A 19,867-nucleotide genomic window follows, 5' to 3' on the forward strand; every position below is an offset into this window, starting at 1 on the left:
TGTAAAAATTAATTTGCAGTTAAGGCCACAACATGGGCACCCGACCTCCCTCTGCAGTGGCGTGACTTGAGTAGAGCGCTTATTGCGCACGAAAAGCACAGCCGCACATCAACCCACTGTCATACAGGCTTGAGTTGATGTGAGGTTGTGATCGAAGAGCGCACGGAGCTTGCGTGCGCTCTCCGCACGCAATAATTTTTCGACTTAAGTATACCTCATAGCTCAAATAGCCCCAAAAAAAAAAAAATGTATGCAAATAATATGCTAGATAAAGAAAACAAGCAATTAATAGAACTTATGAAGAAACCCCAGGAAACAATCCTTCACAATACACTATTTTAATAGCTTTAAGCTATTAAAAGCATTTTTAAGAAAAAATAAATCCAATCAAATTTCCAAGCCAGATTGATCTTTATCCAACAATGACTCAAATCAAATCAATTACAAGAGCAATCCCACACAATAAGAAAAATTAACAAAATCCCTATCAATTTTACTCCTCAATTGTGCTTAAATGCTACAACCAAAATTTATATTTTGGCTTCATCAAAACAAGAGATATTTAACACTGAACTACAACCACAATTTGATATTCCAATTATGAAAGCCCCCAACACAACATAACGCACAGTGAAAAGAAAAAACAAACATTGAGCAGACTTGAAGAGTAGCAAAGATAAGCACAACTTGTTAAAACCGAGGGATTACATTTCAGTTCAACAGAAGTATTGTGTAATTTATGTGTAATATCAAACTTCGTTGCTTGTTTCAGAGATATTGTTCATGTATCCTTCTACGATTTTGTTCCCACCACAATCTTGCATGCATCTCACTGAACCTCTCGCGGCTGCCGAAAATTGAAAATCAACCAAAAAGAAAAGGAAAGAAAAGGTTTAATACCTAGTAAATGATTACCCAGGTTTTAAGAGAAAATATTTGACTGTTAAAGTAACATACATATTTTGTTCCACCTGATGTAAATTGTTTTTTGTAAAATCAATTATTATGTTTCCTATCAATCTCCCCCCTTCAGGGTATGTAAAATTTGACTAAAAAAATTAATAGAGCTTTACAACCATTGAAAAATATTTGGGTCAATTTTATCATTAGTACGCCCAAACACCCTAAGTTTCTATGTCAACCCTAGATAATTTTATAATTACAACCATGCCTTTGAAATTGTGACATGAGTCATTTGAAAGCCCAAAGGTCATCTTACACCCTAAGTTTATATGAAACAAAAAATAAATAAATAATACATGTATAATTATTTTGAAGATAAGCATTAAAATTTGAAGACATGCACGTGCCAACAAAATATTTTTGGGGATAAAATACAAAAGAAAAAGAAATTAAAAATATGGAAGACAAAATAATAATATTTTAAGGCATCTATACGAAATGTGAAGACTCGCAGTAGAAACATAAATCACAAAGATTTAAAACACACACACGCACACAGATGCAGTAAATGTCACGATTTAAAAGTATTTCTAGGAATAGATATAAAGCCTCTAATTTGGGAACTAAACTAAAAGTTAGTGTTGGGATAATTTAGGAACATTTCACTTTTAGTATCGTTGATTATTTGCTTTTATTAGAGCTTAGTTTTATTGTTATGTTGTAATACTTATTTCTTTTTATCATAGGGATTTATGGTTGATTTGGTTGATTTATGATTTTCGTAATGTGGAAGTTATTCCCTCTATTTATCTTGTAATAATTTCATATGAAATTGAAGAGGAATAACAATTTTTTTCCCCTCATAAAATCAGTATTAGAGACCTAGAAGATAGTTGGGAAGGCAACGATGAGATCATGACACTCCAAGGAATGATCGCGGAACTTAAGAGGAAGGCATCAATCTACGAAGATCACGTATTCTCCTCCTCCCACTCAGTCATCACGATCTAGTCCTGATTAAAGCTAGTTGCAAAGATCGGGATTGTGCACAAATACAGGGTCGCGGCTTTTTCCTGGCTAGGAAGCCAATGATGGGATCACAGGGTACAGACGTGCACAGGGAGAGAACAGATCACGACGTAGACCAATTCTGTGCAATTCTTGATCGAAAATAACAATCAGGATTGCGGCATAAAAGAGTTCTGCGCAGTTCTTGATTTTTTTTTTTCAGATTTTGAGGATGTCGTAGCAATTAGCAATGATGACGAAAGTTCAAAGAAATTCTACAACATCGATCGGTACACATAACTTTTAAATCACCATAACTCACCGACAACTCCCCTAATGATTACATTAACTGAATATTTTCTACAAAATTTACAAACTTACCTCACAGTTATAAAACTTAATGACACAACTATCTTGAGTGAGCACAATCTATAAAATTGGCGATCGACAGGAGGAACAAAATTTGGAATTGAACCTTAGAAATCCCAAAATCAACTGCTAATAATTTGAATATGAGGATTCTCTAGTAATGAAATGACTTATCAATTCCATGAAACCTTCCATAGAAAAGCCTCGTCTATTCCTTTTCCAAAATAGTATGTCCCAACCTTGATTATTCAACCTAAAACCGAAGTAATATTATATCAAGAGAGAGTGCATCGATTCTTTAAATATTGAGGTTCCTATAATACCATATAATGATGCTCATAACAACGAAGAAATAGGAAAAAGAACGACAACGGTGGCATTGTTGACTTTGTCTACTAGCGGCAAAAGACAATTCAAATGAAGCAGTCTACAAATACTTTGCACAAACCATAATCTGCAAACTCAAGTGTGTCATCACTAATCCTTTACCTCATGCTTAGTTTACTGCATCTTCAAATTCTAGTCTTCTAGTCCTGAATCTAAGCATAGTTTGGATCATGAGTCTAATGAGATTAGCCTTACCTTTGGGGAAATGTCTTGCACCCAACATCCATTATTCCATTATGTGTTATATGAAAACCTCTCACTCACTTTCAGAGATTTTACCTCACATTTATCGAATACGGAGATTTCTAGAACTGTGCAAGATATTGTAAGAGTTCCTAAGTAGGAGTTTATTTTCAAGAACATGAGAACTCTTCGAAAAAATGACACGTGGAAAGTGTCTGATCTATTTTGACGAAAGACAACTGTCGGATGCAAATAAGTGTTTACACTTAAGTACAATTTTGAAGGCTCTTTAGAACGGCATGAGACTAGACTGGTTGCAAAGAGATTTACTCAAACCAATGGCAATGATTATTTAGAGACATGCGCTCCAATTGCAAAGCTAGACTCTGTAAAAGTACTTCTACCACTTGCAGCTAATCTTGATTGGTTATTATAACAGTTATATATAAAGAATAAATTCCTCAACGGGAACTGAAGAGTAACAATTTTATATGAATGCTCCTTTAAGATTTAATGAAAAGTTTGGCACAAAAATGTATAAACTAAAATCATTTTTATGGCGGTTGAAGCAATCACCGAGAGCGTGGTTTCAAAAGTTTACATTGTTTGTTAAAAGTTAGCAATAAACTCAAGAGCAAAGAGAGTATACAATACTCTTCGGACGTTCAAAGGATGGAAAGATGGTCATATAAATTGTGTATGTAGATGACATAATTTTCACCGAAGGTGACATTAGATGAAATGAATCAGTTGAAAACTTCCCTTTAATCAATTTTTGAGACCAAAGAGTTACGATCTTTCGAGTATTTTATTGGCATGGAAGTTGCTAGATCAAACAAAGGGATTATTGTTTCACAATGGAAATATATCTTGACCTAAAAAAAATTAGGATGAGTGGTTGTATGCCTGCAGGCACTCCAATTGGTCTACATTAAAAGCTGGGAGATGAGAAGGTGACCCGGTAAATACAACTCTATCAAAAGTTGGTGAAAAAAATGATATACTTATCACTTACACAGTCATATATCGTTTTTGCTATAAGTTGGTAATTCAATTTTATCCATTCGCCCTATGAGAAACACCTTGAAGCCGATAACAGAATTCTCAAATACCTAAAAAGTACACCATATAAGGGTTTATTCTTTCAGAAGACCATAAAACAAAATACATTGGTATACACCAATGCAGATTAGGCAAGCTTAGTTGTTGACAGGAAATTGAATTTCAAATACTGTACTTGTGTCTAGAGAAATATGGTTACATGCGAAGTAAGAAACATATTGTGATGGAAAGGAGTAGTGATGAGGTAAAATATCAAGCTATGGCTAATGGAGTATTTGAGATGTTATGGTTGAAGAGAATCCTTGAAGAGCTACAAATACCGATAGACATGCCAACGAAGATAGACATGCCAACGAAGTTGTACTATGAGAATAAAGCTACCATAAGCATTGGAGAAAATATTGTGCATCATGATCGCAAAAGCATGTGGAGATTGACAGACATTTCATAAAAGAGAAGATTGATTATGGAGCTATTTACATGTCATTTATCTATACTGCTCAACAAATAGCAGATATTTTTACCAAAAGACTGTTCGGGTCTAATTTTAAGCTCTTTGTAAGTTGGGCATGATAGATGTCTATGCTCCAACTTGAGAATGGGTGTCAAAATTATTTAGGAAGATTTTATTTTTAGTATAGTTTATTATTTGCTTTTATTAGAGCTTGGTTTTATGGGCATGTTATAATTTTTGTTTTTTTTATCATTGGGTGTTATTGCTGATTTATGATTTTTCGTGGAAGTTGTCCCTTCTATTTATCTTGTAATAATTTCACACGAAATTGAAGAGGAAGAAGTAATTTTCCCCCTCATAAAATCATAGTTATAAGGATTTTACCAATAATTTAACTAAAAGAATCAAAAAATTTAAAAAGGTAATTTTAGGATAATTGCAAATTGACCTTTCATTTTATAAATCAAATTTAAAAGGTCATAAAATTTCTTATTTTGAAGAACTCCCAAGTAAGAAATTTGAGAATGATTTCTTTTTAAATCCCTTGCTTAAAGCACCTAAAAAACACACTAAAGGAGAGGTGATGCATGAATGGGCTTCTGTGTCCATGAGACATAAAGCCCAATTGGTAGCCTAACTCAAAATATGATTTCTGTAACGTATGAAAATAAGGAGTTGAATGCCTCAGATTTTTGGCTGATGAAGAAGCATGATGTAAGGCCAAATATGAGCTTTTGAAAGCACCACTCGCTGAGCGTTCAAATATACATGAGATTATGAGCGAGGAATATAAAGATTCAACTACATTTGATAGTTGATGAGATATTAACGAAGTTATTGGAGGATAGAACTACTAAGGGTTTATGACTCGCGTTAGAGTACTGCATACGATCAAAAGAACTCCAACAAATTTTATCCAAAACAAAGACTTTAATTATTCATATGCAAGATGATAGACCCATTAAATCATTCAATAAATAAATTTTTTAATATTGTTAAGGATTTAAGCAAGATAAATGTGAAGGTTGATGGAGAGTATCAAAATTTATTATTTTAATTCTATTAGCCTCCCTACTATAAGCATTGCTATGACAACAAATTGGAAGTTAGAGATATATTTAGCTTTAAAGATATTAATAGTTCCTTCTTTCTAAATATGCTATTTCATAACTAAAAATGGTGGGGTTGCAGCTTTTAAAAACAGCCTGCCTCTAATTCTAAATAAAAAAAAAATCACATGTCAGGTATAAAGAAAAAACTTTTTACCCAGCGTAATAAGAAAATGGTTATCTTAAGAGAGATAGTCATTCATTGAAAAGAAAAAAAGTATCATGTTAATGGCAATCACAAAAAGGATATGACAGATATCTATTCTTGCAAATTGAGTGATGCAGATTTAGGTGATGCACTTTTGATGATTGTGGGAGACAAATGCAAACATAAGTGAATTATGGATTCAGCTTGTTTATACCAAATGCCAGAAAAAAGAAAATACATTTAACAAAAGGTTCATAGGTTGGTGGTTATGTTTAAATGAGAAATAATTTGGTAATCAAGACAATAGCATTTGAGAAGATGACATGGAGAACACATGCAGGCGCAACTAGGACATTAACTGGAATTTGAATTATGTCAAGGAATATAGGGGTATTAGATTTAATCAAATAGCTACAAAGAATATTAGGATAGAAATATCAAGATGTTGCTATAAGCTTATGCTTTCTGGATTAGCAGATTTAACAGCTTGTATATCAAGCTCAATTTGACGCCTAGTTACACTTACTAGTAAAATATAACAAACCTTAGGAAAAGTATTTTATATTTGAGTCCTCTTACTGAAATAGGATGAGGCTCTAAAAAATATATCAAAGAACTTAAATTTTGCAAAGATGTTCGCCGGCATAAATGACAAAGTGTTAGCAAACTCTTTGTTACTTGGTGTAAGTGGAGTTGCTTTAGATTCATCATCATGTAGCATCTTGACTTGACAGAAACAAAAGAAGACGGGCCAAATTTTATGATAAAGAAGACACACATGGGGGAGAAGATTATTAGAGATGATTAGATGGATCAATCATACTATATAATCATATAACTATCATTCATATCAAAAAGACAGAAGTTTTTGGGGATACAAAGATTTGGTAGCAGGTCCACTTTTGAAGTTAGTCATCGATCATGACTAGAAACAAATATGCTTCATAGGTCACTCGTGTGTGTTAACATGAAATATCTTCTAAGCACATTAAGATTATGCGATGATTGGCCATTCAAAGCATTAGGAGCTTGAGGAGTTAGTTTACATCGTAGTCATAGAAAAGATCCAAAATACAGTCATATTATAGAATCAAGGGAGAGAAATGTTAGAACTTCATTCAATAATTTTATTAAGATAAGCACAAAATTTAAATAAGTGATTTTAGTATAACTGCAAAATAATTTTTTATTTTTGGGAAAATTTTATTTTTTAGAAGTTCGATAAAAAAAGTATTATTCGGGATAAACTACAATCAAAATTTGAACTTGGCTGTTAATTGAAAATACCTCCTCAAAACTCTTATAAATAGATGATTAAAATGATTTTGTGTGGGCTAGGGTGTGAATAGAAAGGTCTGTGTGTGAGAGCCTCTAATAGCTAAATGTGATTAGGAGTTTGAGCAAAAGGGTTTCGATGATTTGTGCAAAAGTTCAAAATTCTCATGAGAAAAGAGAAATAAAAATATAAAAAAATTGTGATATTTAATTACTATCTTATTAACATGGTGCAGGCATGATAGCATCAAAAACATTTTCACTATTCCACACCCATGTATGAGATTTAGAAGCATTCAAGTTGAAACTTTCTTATATTAGTTAAATCTCATTTGCCAATTAATATTCTGTGTGATTTTTTTTTTTTTTAGCTGAAGAGATTTAGATTTTCTCCTTCAAGGTGAAATTTAGTGTATAGAGTTTGGAGAAGCGTTTTATTTTGCCCTTCATATTTATACACTTATGTGACTTCATGATAGGGAACTAGATTTGTTATGAAAAAAATGCGAAGGCAATAAAAAGAAAAAACCGGATCGAGAAAAATTTGCAAATCAAAAGAACACAGATTTACGTGGTTCGGCAAATTGCCTACATCCATGGATGCAGAGATTTTATTTCTTCAAGGAATACACCCGTCGATCACCTCGACGATTACAAGAAAACTCTCTCTCTTTTCTCTTTTCTCTCCTTCGACCTCCTCTCCCCTCCTTTATTCGTGGCCACCGAAGAAGAAGGAATTGCAGGGAAGAGGGAAGTCTTCAACGCAAGCAAATATCAGAAGAGGCGGAGGGAGAACTTAGAACCTTACAATTCCTTTTTTTCTTCGCCGTGAGCCAATGCCTTATATAGAATTGCGGAGAGGAGAGCAACCACTATTTAATCCAATTTCTTCTGCAAGCATTTAACGGTGGCGTGCAAGCATTTAATTTCTACAAGTGAACCTGGGCTCCACTAAACCTAACAATTCTCCCACTTGGAGACAGGTACACTAGCTGCATCTTTCACTGACTGCATTTTCCTTTTCCTCAAACGTGATATTCTCCACCTCTACAACTCAAATCTCTGTTTTCATGCTAGAAGACCAACTGAAGTCAAGCATGACTTCGATTTCTCAAGTATAACACTCTTAGTCAGCATATCAGCAAGATTCTTTCTTCCACAAATTTTCTCAAGTAGCAACTGTCTGTCATCTAACAAGGATCGAATGAAGTGATACCTAATCTGAATTTGCTTGGTCCTGGATTGAAATGTTGGATTCCTGACAAGGAAAATGACGCTCTGACTATCACTGTAGAGAGTGTCATTTCGAACCTCCTTACCCAATTCTTCCAAGAAACTCTGCAGCTATATCATCTCTTTTGCAGTTTTTGACACTGCGATGTACTCAGCTTATGTAGTGGATGACGAAACTGCCTTCTGTAGATTTTAGTCACATGACACTGCAGTACCACCAAGAGTATAAACATAACCTATAGTACTTTTCCTACTGTAAATGTCTCTAACTAAATCTGCATCGACATAACTCTGTACCTTCAGGCTCTTTCCTGAGAAACACAAGCAGGTTTCTAAGGAGCCTCTTAGGTATCTCAAGATTCACTTCACAGTTTCCCAATGTTCCTTCCCTGGATTACTCATGTATCTGCTCACAACTCTCACTGCACGGGCAATATCCGGTCTGGTGCAGACCATAGCATACATAAGTGAATCAATAGCTAAAGCGTAAGGAACCTAACTCTTGTAGTCTTGTTCCTCTTCTGACTTGGGAGCCTGATTTTTGTTGAGTCTGAAATGACTGCCCAAAGGTGTACCAACTGGTTTGACCATATCCATATTGAACCTGTTAAGCACCTTTTCACATATTCGGCCTGTGAAAGCCTCAACATGCATCTGACTCGATCTCTGACAAACCTCATGCCAAAGATTTGTTTTGCCGCTCCCAAATCCTTCATTGCAAAGTGGTTTGACATCTACTTCTTTAGATTATTGATTTCATCAATATTGATCTCTGCAATAAGCATATTATCCACATACAACAATATGATGATATAAGAGTTGTCAAAGTACATGACGTAGCAACAGTGATCTGTCTGACATCTGTTGTACCATGCATTGAGCATGAATTTATCAAACTTCTTGCACCACTATCTACTAACTTGTTTCAGGTCATACAAGCTCTTCTTCAGTCTACAAATTAAATTTTCTTTTCTCTGTACCACGAACACCTCAAGCTGATGCATGTAGAAGTTTTCTTCAAGATCTCAATGAAGAAAAATTGTCTTCACATCTAACTGCTTCAAAAATAAATCTTCAATAGCAACCATAGCCAGCAGAATTCGGATGGTTCTGAGTTTAACCTCAGGATAAAAGATCTCAGAATAGTCAATGCCCTGTCTCTGTTGAAAGCCTTTTACAATAAGTCTAGCCTTATACCTCATATTGTCATCAAACTCAGTCTTCACCCGGTACACCCACTTATTGTGCAGTGTCTTCTTCCCTTATAAAAGTTTTGTCAGCTCCCATGTCTGATTTCCTAGTAGGGAATCCATTTCCTCCTTCATAGTCAGCTCCCACTTGCTAGAATTCTCATATGCTAAGGTTTTTTCATACCTCTATGGTTCTCCACTATCTGTCAGCAGGATATAGTTCAAGGTTAGTGAGTAACGCTGTGGAGAACGTTTGCTCTCGACTGACCTGCGAACGGTAGCTGGAGTAGTGAATGACCCTGAACCTGATTGCGGAATTATAGGAATGGATGTCTCAGACCCACTCTCCTAGTCATTCACATCTCCGCCTTGTACTGTGACCTCTGGTAGATCATCAAATCTCACGAACTCCGACTCCTGAGAATCTGCTTCAAAATTTGTACCGGTCTTATCCTTGTGCATCATCTTTTCATTAAAGATCACATTTCTGTTTCTGATAATCTTCGACCTGATCATCCCAGAAACGATAGTCAAATGCTTCGTCTCTATAGCTAATGAAATAACATTACTTTGACTTAGCTTCAAGCTTGCTACGAGCATCAGGATTGATTAGAACATAAGAAAGGCAGTCAAAAGTTTTAAACAACTAAAAGTCTTAAGATAAGAAAATTTGATATATTTGCTGCTCCAAACTTTCTCAGGTAATTTACAGTCTAATGTGACGGATGACCCCATGTTGATCAAGTAAATTGCAATGCTGACCGCATCTGCCCAGAAAGTTGGTGGTAGTCCGTCGTGCAATCTGATGCTCCTGACACACTCATTGATGGTACTGTTCATACGCTCTGCAACTCCATTTTACTGTGGTGTCCAAGGAATGATCTTCTCCATTCCTGATACCCTGAGCTGCACAGTAATCCTTGAACTCATCATCGATGTACTCACCACTATTGTCAGACCTAAAAAATTTCAATTTTAGATTTGTCTCTGTTTCAACCATGACTTTCCAAATTTTGAACACAGTAAATACATCAGATTTATACTTCAAAAAATAAACTCATACCTTTTCGTTGTAGTCATCTATGAATGTGACGTAGTAGCGAGAGCCTCCAAGAGATGTCATATACATCGGTGTGTGCAAGTTCTAGTTTTCTTGCCTTCGGCGTCCTATCACCTTTCAAAATCCTGACATTCTTTTGTTTTCCCATAATACAACTTTCACACATGCTGATATCAACTGACTTCAGTTCTGGCAGCTTACCTCTGAACTCAAGCTCTTTTATGCCTCTCTGACTCATGTGTCCAAGTCTGCAATGTCACGTGTCTGTCGTGCTCTCTACAACTGTAATATCAACTATGTTAACTAAACCAGTAGTCATATACAACGTACAAGTCTTCTTACCCGGAGCCAATACTAGTGTTCCTTTAGTAACTTCCAAGTGCTATATGAGAATACTATTGAATGACCACCCTCATCGAGCTGCCCAACAGAAATTAGATTATTCTTCAGCTGAAGAATGTGTCTGACATTTTGCAAGATCCAGTTTTTTTTGTTAGAGAGTGCAATTTCAATATCTCTCATCCCCGCCACGTTCAAAGTTGCTCCATCAGCCAGGTACAAATACACTTAAAATATATAATATTTATGTACATATTTTTATACATATTTTTGAATATATTGTGTTTTAATGGAAGATATTTGTATTTTTCTTTTAGGTACAGTTAAATGGATGAAAAATGGAAAGATGAGTGAAAAATGATCAAATTTAGAACAAAAATGAAAAATGTGTGCAAAAGAATTGTGGCGCCTAATCTCAGGACTGGCGCTAAAGCGCAAGACGCTAAAGCGCCAGAATAACAGAGAAAGCCGCGCCTACGTGCTAAAGACCTCGCGCGTACGCGGCAGAAGTAATTATTTGATGATTCAATGAATTTGGACGAATTTTTGAAAGGGTGTTTGAAGCAACTTTTGGTGAAAACGTGGTTTATGGTTAATGGACAAGAAAATATATTCAAATGGCTATTGAAATGATGCAACTCTTGAAAGATTCATTGAATGTGGACACATTTTTGAAGAGATACCAAAACACCTTTTGGAAAATTATAAAAGAAGACTTGGATTGAATGAAGAGGAGACTCAGTTAGCCGCCGCCGCCCCCTCTCCTAGACACTTCTTTCTACCACTCTTATCATAGATTAATTAGGATACTTTTAGAGAGAATAAATTGAGCAGTTGTAGTGTGTTAGTAGAGAGTATTGTAAGAGAAAGGAAGGGAAGAGATTCAAAGGAACTTCAAGAGTTTGGTAGAGAGAAATTTGAGATAAGTTTTTATCTTTGTGACTACATTTGGTTTTAATTTAGACTTCTTGTGTGTTTACATGATTTCTACTTTTAAACTTAAGTGTTGTTGTGTTTTCTTCATGAATTCTGAGTAATTTTCTTTATCTTTTTTTCTTAAAATAAAAAGTAATTAAGTTAAGTGTTGGATGGAAGTAATTAAGTGTTGGATGGAAGTTGTGTGAAGTATAGATCTTTAATGTTGGAATAAATTGTGATGATTTAATCATTTTACTTTATTTACTTCTTGATTTGCCAAATTAAAATATTAATATCTGTTGTGAGAACATGTAAGATCCGAGATAGTATTATCTCGGTCAACTAATGATAAAAATCACATGAGATTGTATGGATGAGAATATAATTCATATGCAAATAAATAGGGAAATAAACTTTGAAAGGTGTAGAGTTAAAGGACTTTAGAGTGACAAGTTAAAGCCCCCAATTTGGTTTATTGTTTTAGATCTTGAAACGAGATGCTAGTCCCCAGGTAGAGGCTAAAGAGGGAACTCTAGAGTTAGAGCTAGTATCTTCGCTACCTAACCCGTCTTTAAGACTATTCAAATTTTAAAGAAGTCAATGTTCATTATAGCATCTCTAGTAAGAGTAATGAATAATATTGCTCTTATTTGACACAACATAATTTTAATACTTCCACGACTGAATTTCTATACTTGTTACTGATTCATCATAAGGAAAAATATATTTTATTTATATTGCTTTCATCTTACAAAAATTCAGTTAAATTTAGCTAGTTGTTTACTTTATTTTCAATTATAAAAAATTACCAACAAGAATCGAACTTTCATTTCTATTATAACATCTATAGTTTGAGTAATAATATTTTTCTAATATTTTGAGTAATAATATTTTTCGAAGTAGAGTTTATGATCTAATTTCTTCTTAAAAATTTGTAGTGCTACCTGTGGGTTCGATATTCGGGACTAAATCAAAAAGTCATATATTACTTGATAACGATACGTATACTTGCGTAGTATCTCAATATTTAAATATAATAGTTACACTCTTATTTGTTTCGGAGCCAAGTTTTTGGCGTTGTTGTAAAGAAAGAAATATAAATAAAAAAAAATTGAGAATACAACCACACATACTTCGTAGTACTGTCGTAAAAGTCGGGATCAAGTTTTTGGCGTTGTTACTAGAGAAAAATAAAAAATAATTTAGTAAAATTTGAAGGAATTTTTAGGAAAGTAAATTTCTATTTTTATAAAGTCTTATTTAAACTTTTAGATTTATTATAAGAATATTGTAGTGTTGTTTTTATATAAGTTCTTGTTTGTGTGATTTTATTTAATGTTGTTTTATAGTAATGTATGTGTAGTTCATGTTCTAAATGACTAGTGCCCTACGATTCTGAATTAGAACTAGTAGAAAAATAAAAAAAAAATCAAAAATACAGAAAAAGATAAAATTTCAAGAAATGACAAATCAAAATAATCAAAATGCTGAAATTAATCAAAAGTTTAGACTTGTAATATATTATGCAAACCTTACAGTAGATGAACTTCATTTTAATATTCAAAACCCTACTGTAGTGGCTAATTCATTTGAACTTAAATCCGTTATTATCCAAATGCTATCAAATAATCATTTTAGGGGAGCACCAACTGAAGATCCAAATTTTAACTGAAGATTCAAATTTACATATTGTCAATTTTCTAGAATTATGTGCTACATTGTGTTACATTTAAATATGATGGTGTGTTGGATGATGCTATAAGATGCGAAATTTTTTCATTCTCACTGAGGGATAAGGCCAAGATATGGTTAAATTCGTTAGCACCTGGATCTATCAGAACTTAGGATGATTTAACGCAGAAATTCCTTGTTAAATATTTTTCACCATAAAAACTGCGAAATTTAGAAATGATATTAATTTTTTTTTGTCGGTTTAAAAGGGTAGTTATTTATGAAGCGTGGCAACGATTTAAAGAACTACTGAGAAAACGTTCACACAATGCTATACCAGATTGGTTAATAATTCAAATATTTTATAATAAATTAGTTGGATCTCTTAAATCTATTATCAATGCTGATGTTGGTGATTCATTGATGTCAAAATCGTTTTATTAAAAAGATAGTTACTAATAATTTTCAAAGGTCTTCTGAGAGGGTAAATCCTAAAAAAATAGTCAAAATTCAAGAATATGATGCTTTTGCAATGCTAGCAAATCAAGTTGCTACAATTTGAAAGAAGTTAGACCAATTTGAAATGAATTTTTCTCAACTAATTTCAATGATTGAAGAGAATTTATTATGTCAAATGGTAGATTTTCAAACATCATTAGAAACTTTAAATGTCATGAATTGAAGCAGAAGATAATTGAAAGGTAGAGTTCAAAAAGAGATTGAAGTAGAGAGATAAGAAATTAAAGAGCCTAAAGATGACGCTCCGAAAGGTTTAGAGAGACTTATTTCTCCACTAAAATTTGACTTGGAAAAATCATCATCTTCATTTTCTCAGAGACTTCGTCAACAAAAACTGGATAAAAAATTTTCAAAATTTCTGGAAATCTTTAAGAAGCTTACGATTAATATTTCAGATTAATATTTCATACAATTAATATTCCATTTGTAGAAGCTTTAGAAAAAATTCCAAGCTATGCAAAGTTTATGAAGAATATTCTTAACAGGAAAAAGAAGTTTGAAGATAATGAGACAGTTGCACTTAATGAGGAGTTACTTAGAGAGGAGTGCAATGCTATAATTCAGAATAAGCTTCTTGAAAAGCTTAAAAATCTTTGTAGTTTTACAATTCTATGTGCAATAGAAGACAGATTTTAGGAAAAAAATTTATCTGTCAAATTGTTGATCATCTGTCAAGACTTGAATTAGAAAAATCACTCTGTTTTGAAAAATAAATTAATGAACATTTTCTAGATGAAGAATTATTCAGTATTAATGAGTGAAGTGTTTCATGGTATGTCAACATTCTGAACTTTATTGTCAGTAATATTATACCATATGAACTGACTACAAACTGATGAAAAAATTTTTATTTGAAGCTAAGACTTATTTTTGAAATGGCTCATGTACTCATGTTTATATAAACAAAGGATCTAATTATTCGAAGATGTGCTCATGTTTATATAAACAAAAGATCTAATTATTCGAAGATGTGTGACTTTAGACAAAACTTATGAAATTATCCAAAAATGTCATAATTCTATTTTTGGATGATATTTTGGTGTTAACAAAACAACATTCAAAATTTTGCAATTTGCATTTTATTGGCCTATAATTTTTTAAGATGTTAATGCTTATATCAAAATTTGTGATTGATGTCAATGAATAGGCAATATTTCTAGTAGAAATGAGATGCCCCTCAATCGAAATGTTGAAAATTGAAATATTTGATGTTTAGGGATTAGATTTCATTGAACTATTTATATCATTTTTCGGAAATTTATATATATTGCTAGCAGTAATTTATGTATCAAAATGGATAGAAGCAGTTATTTTAGTTCGATGTGATGCTCAAAGTGTTGCAAAATTTTAAGAACGATATATTTTGTAGATTTAGGCTGCCGAGAGTGATCATAAATGACGGAAAAAGTCATTTTAGAAATGCAATAATTAAGAAATTATTAAAGAAATATCATATCAACTATTGAATTGCTACTGTTTATCATCCTCTGACAAGTAGACTGACTGAATTATCAAATCGTGAAATTAAAAGAATATTACAAAAATCTGTGAATAAAAAAAAATAGATTGGTCAGTCAAACTTGATTATGTTTTGTGGGCTTATAGAACTGCATATAGAACTCCTATAGGAGTATCCCCATATATGCTAATATTTGGGAAAGTTTGTCATTTATCAGTTGAACTTGAGCATAAAACAGATTGAGCTATCAAGGAATTCAATTATAATTTAAAGGATACTGGTGAGAAAAGACTATTACAATTAAATGAGTTTAAGAGATAAGGAATGAATCTTATGAGAGTGCTAAGATTTATAAAGAAAAGATGAAAATGTGACATGATCGGAGGATTCTTACAAAAAATTTTGAGCGAGGGCAACAAGTTTTACTATATAATGCAAGATTAAGATTATTTCAAAGAAAACTTAAGTCCAGATGGATGAGCTCATTTGTTGTGATAAAATTGTATCCTTATTGCGCTGTGAATATCAAAAATCCTAAAACTGAAAAAATATTCAAAGTAAATGGTCACAGACTGAAACCTATTATTTAGGAAATCAACTTAAATTAAATGATTGTTTGTTGTTGGGTCAACCAGTATAAACACTGGTTACGTCGGGCTGTTGATGTTTAACAAAACGCTATGTGGAAGGCAGCCCTTAGTTATCAGTGTATATCTGTTTTGAATGTTATATTGTTGTGTATGATTAAGAGAAATGTGGTAGTATTTTTGAAAATATAATGGTTTAGTGATGATTCTAAAACCTTAATTGATGACTTAGACGTGTTAGAATGTGTATTTGGACGTTAAGCAGACATTGTGTTAAATTAAGCACCGACGCTTAAGGGCGGCAGTTAACAAAACATGCTAAATTAAATTTCTAGAAGAATTAAACGTGATTTAGTGGGTTTAAACGGGTTTAGTAGTTTTGAGAACGTGTGTAGTGGGCCTAGGCTTGATCCAAGGCCTATAAATAATATGGAATGAAGAGAATTCTCACTCCACTTCAAAATTTCATCCTAAAGTCTAAGTGGAGAGTGTGAGAAATTACAAAAATGTCTTCTTAGAAGATTGAAATGAAAAGAAAGAAGAAGCCATGAAGAAATAGTTCGTTAGTAAAAGTGCGCAAGAGTTATATAATGAATTCCTAGCCGTTAGTATAGAAGGAATAGCGGAGAAGAGCCCAAAGGTTGAGGCTGATGTGGTTTCAATCGAAGCAAAAGTGAATGAGACTAACTCACATTTGGAAGCATATTGGATGTTAACTTAAGGTGCAACTTTGTCATACAAGTTTTATCGAAGAAGCGGACAAGGCTATGTACCTGAAAAATAAATGAATTGAAGAATACTCAATAAGAGTTCTTCACCACCGTCTGCTCTATCAGCTCCATATTCCAAATGCCCCAAGAGAAACAAATGAAAGACCGGAATTCGTTCCACCGGAAGGAGAATGGAATTAAGTGCTATAGTGTAGTTGTTTGTTTGATGTTAGATTTTGTTTTTTTAGGTGTTTTGATGTTAGTGTTAAGTTTGTTTTAAATATTTTATGTTAATTTTGTTTAGTATTTGAAGTATGTATTTATGAGTTATCTCATCCAAGACTTTGGATTGAGAAATTATGTATCATAAGTGTTTGTATTTGTTTGTGAATTAATGAAGTATTTGTTTGTGTGTAAAAGAAGTATAATTAATGAAGTATTTGTTTGTGTGTAAAATTGTGTTATTTGGTGTTGAATCAAATTTGTGAAAAATTGTGAATTTTGAGAAAGAAGAGAATTGAAGAGGAAGAAAATAGTTATTAAGATGTATAAGACCATTTAGGGGTGGTTCACTTAGGCTGGATGCGCATTTCATTTAAAATTGAAAATATCAAAATTTATGCATTGGCGTCTAAGCGTCAAACCAATCGCGCTTAAGCGCCAGTTCACTTAAACCGGTTCGCAAACGGTTAAATGTGAAAATTTGAGCTGAAAAACACCATTTCTGCCCAATCGTCATCTTCTTCCTCGAGATTTTGAGATGTTGGGACATAGGGCTCCTTCTTAAGTGCAGATTTCTTGGTGGAATTAAGTCAAATATGCTAGATTTCATCTTCTTAAGGTTAGAGCTTCACATCTATGAAAAAATTTTTTATTTTCGCATTTTCACCATGTATTTTGAGTACATAGGGAATTTATCCGAAAATCACAATTCATTGTGAAAATTTAAGAAAAATCTATGAAAAATACATAGAAATGATAGTTTAAGCTTTTGGAAGTTAAGTTTAGGAAATAGTTTAAGCTTTTGGAAGTTAAGTTTAGTGTTTAGACTTAAGTTTATGATTTGTTGTGAATTTTATGTGATTTTTAGAATGACACCAAAAATGAAGATGAGCAAAGGGAAGTCCGACTTCGATTCCAGTAAGTTCGTTAGGTCGAAAGCTCAGGATAGATATACAGAAGCGATGCAATCAAGAAAGTTGATTCCTGAGCGGTGTTTCAAAATATCAGGTGGAGCAGTTGAAGATTTAATAGTTCACCGACAATAGAAACGATTCTGTTGTTTTATTGCTGTAGCGGTAATTTTTGTGGTTCGGGAGTTCTATGCTAATCTCCCTGAACCTGAGGAAAATCAAGTTATGGTCAGAGGAAAGTCAGTAACTTTTTTCCCCTGAGGTAATAAATTCGTTTTACCAGATGCTCCCGAGTGTATTGTGTTTTTATTCAAATTATAATCCAACAGAGGAGTTAGATGAGATTATATCTTCATTGACTACGGGAAAAGGATTATGGATAATAACAAATGAAAGGAGAGTAAATTTCCTTGCGTCAAAGCTTGATGTCACGTTAAAAGCGTGAAACTATTTTATTTCAGCTCGTCTACTCCCTATTAATCACCTCAGTGAAGTTAAAAGAGAAAGAGTCACTCTGAACTATTGCATTCAGCAGTTTAAGCCGATCGATATTGGATCCTTAATCTATCAGACGATCATTAGTTCTGCTACAACCGCCGCTACTACAAGTTTGGGATTAGCAGCCTCTAAAGTCTATCACAAGTGTCAATGTGAAATCTTATTCACAACACTCTATATTTGGCAGGAGAGGAGAATTTTCTAGAAGTTCAGGTGCTTCTACTTCACGTGCATCAACATCGCAAGGTCAGTCTACTAGTTCTGATTCGCAGGCACAATTAGGGCCCGTTTGGGGCAGCTTATTGGGAGCGGCAGCGTTTTGAAAACGACGCCTCCCTGTTTGATAAATATGTTTGGATGGCTTATTTCTACCGCACTGCGTCCGCGTACGATAAATCTTTTATGTTGTTCGACGCTGTGCGAGCCCCGCGTCCGACATTAGCGATCCGCGTTGCCCTAGGAATTCCGGAGGTATCCCTGATCTCCCTCGCCTTCTCCCTCGCTGGATTCCTTTATGGTTCCTCGCCCTAGAGGAGATCGAGCCTTCTTCCTTTCCGATTTTCCTTCCTGATCATCAGGTATCCTTTCGATTTCTCTAGCTGCGATCCTTGGAAAGTTTCATTTTCTCTGATCTTCTTTCTAGGAAGTGTAGATGTAAGAAATGAATTTTTTTTTTCGTATGAAATATGAGTACATTACGGGTTTTTAACTATAGCCCAATTGACATCTGTGGCATGAGTTGTTTTCGACATCCTCTGATTTTTGGCATTTTCTCTGGTTTTTGGGTTAGGCGAGTTGAGATACTAGTTGGAATGTCATTTGGGTTTTCACCATTGATACTATACAAGAATATGTCATTTGGGTTTTCACCGCTGATATGGATGAGGCTCTGTTTGTGTGATGGGAGGTATTGGCTCCGGTTTTAAGCAAATTGGTTTTAAGCAAATTGGTTTAAGCAAATTGGTCAAGATATTATTGTTTACCTGCAGTTTTTGTGATGAATTTTTTGTTATGCAGGAATTTCAAATAAGCCAATGTTGATTTGTTATAAATTAAAGATTATGGCTTGGTTCATGAAAATGCATCTCAAATAATTACGAAATTGTTTCTTCTTGTACTCATGAGAGTGTGAGAACTGTATGTCATCTTTTGAAACATATCTGTGATGATTGTATGCTTTTGTACTACCAATAAGTTATTTTGAATAAGCTGCACCAAACAGTTTTACCGTACAGGGGCAGGAATGTTATTTATACAACCATGACTACCAATAAGCTATTCTGAATAAGTTGCCCCAAACAGCAAACCAGATTATTCTGATAATCTGCAGATTATCAGAATAATCTGATTTGCTGTTTGGGGCAGCTTATTCACCTGCTCCAAGCAGACCTTTAATACAAAGGATGTTAGATAAGATTAACTATATTGCGGATAAGGTACTAAATTTGGAGAACTATGTAGATCATATTGATAGTTACATGAAGAGACATAGTGACTATGAATAAAAATTTCACTCGTCTTTGGAGAACCTTATCAAGGGTGACTAAAGTGTGAAATTTCATTCATATCCATAAAACCCTTCATATGAGCCTACTAATTTTTGGGATAGTGATGATGATGAGGAGGATTAATTTGATTAGTTTATTTTTAAA

The 19,867-nt window shown here is 33.7% G+C and overlaps 1 protein-coding gene across 2 annotated transcripts in view; it reads right to left on the bottom strand.

The window, feature by feature from the left end:
- Positions 1 to 472: 472 nt before the first annotated feature.
- LOC110022564 (protein Brevis radix-like 1) overlaps positions 473 to 19,867 on the bottom strand; it is a gene marked incomplete at its 5' end in the record, with an annotated part of 69,485 nt that continues 50,090 nt past the window's right edge. For both annotated transcript variants that reach the window (XM_020721576.1, XM_020721575.1), the window contains 1 exon segment: positions 473 to 847. In XM_020721576.1, the coding sequence (XP_020577235.1) occupies positions 769 to 847 (79 nt within the window).

This window comes from Phalaenopsis equestris, unplaced genomic scaffold (genome assembly GCF_001263595.1).
Source record: "Phalaenopsis equestris unplaced genomic scaffold, ASM126359v1 Scaffold000197, whole genome shotgun sequence".
In the NCBI taxonomy this organism is placed as follows: domain Eukaryota; kingdom Viridiplantae; phylum Streptophyta; class Magnoliopsida; order Asparagales; family Orchidaceae; genus Phalaenopsis; species Phalaenopsis equestris.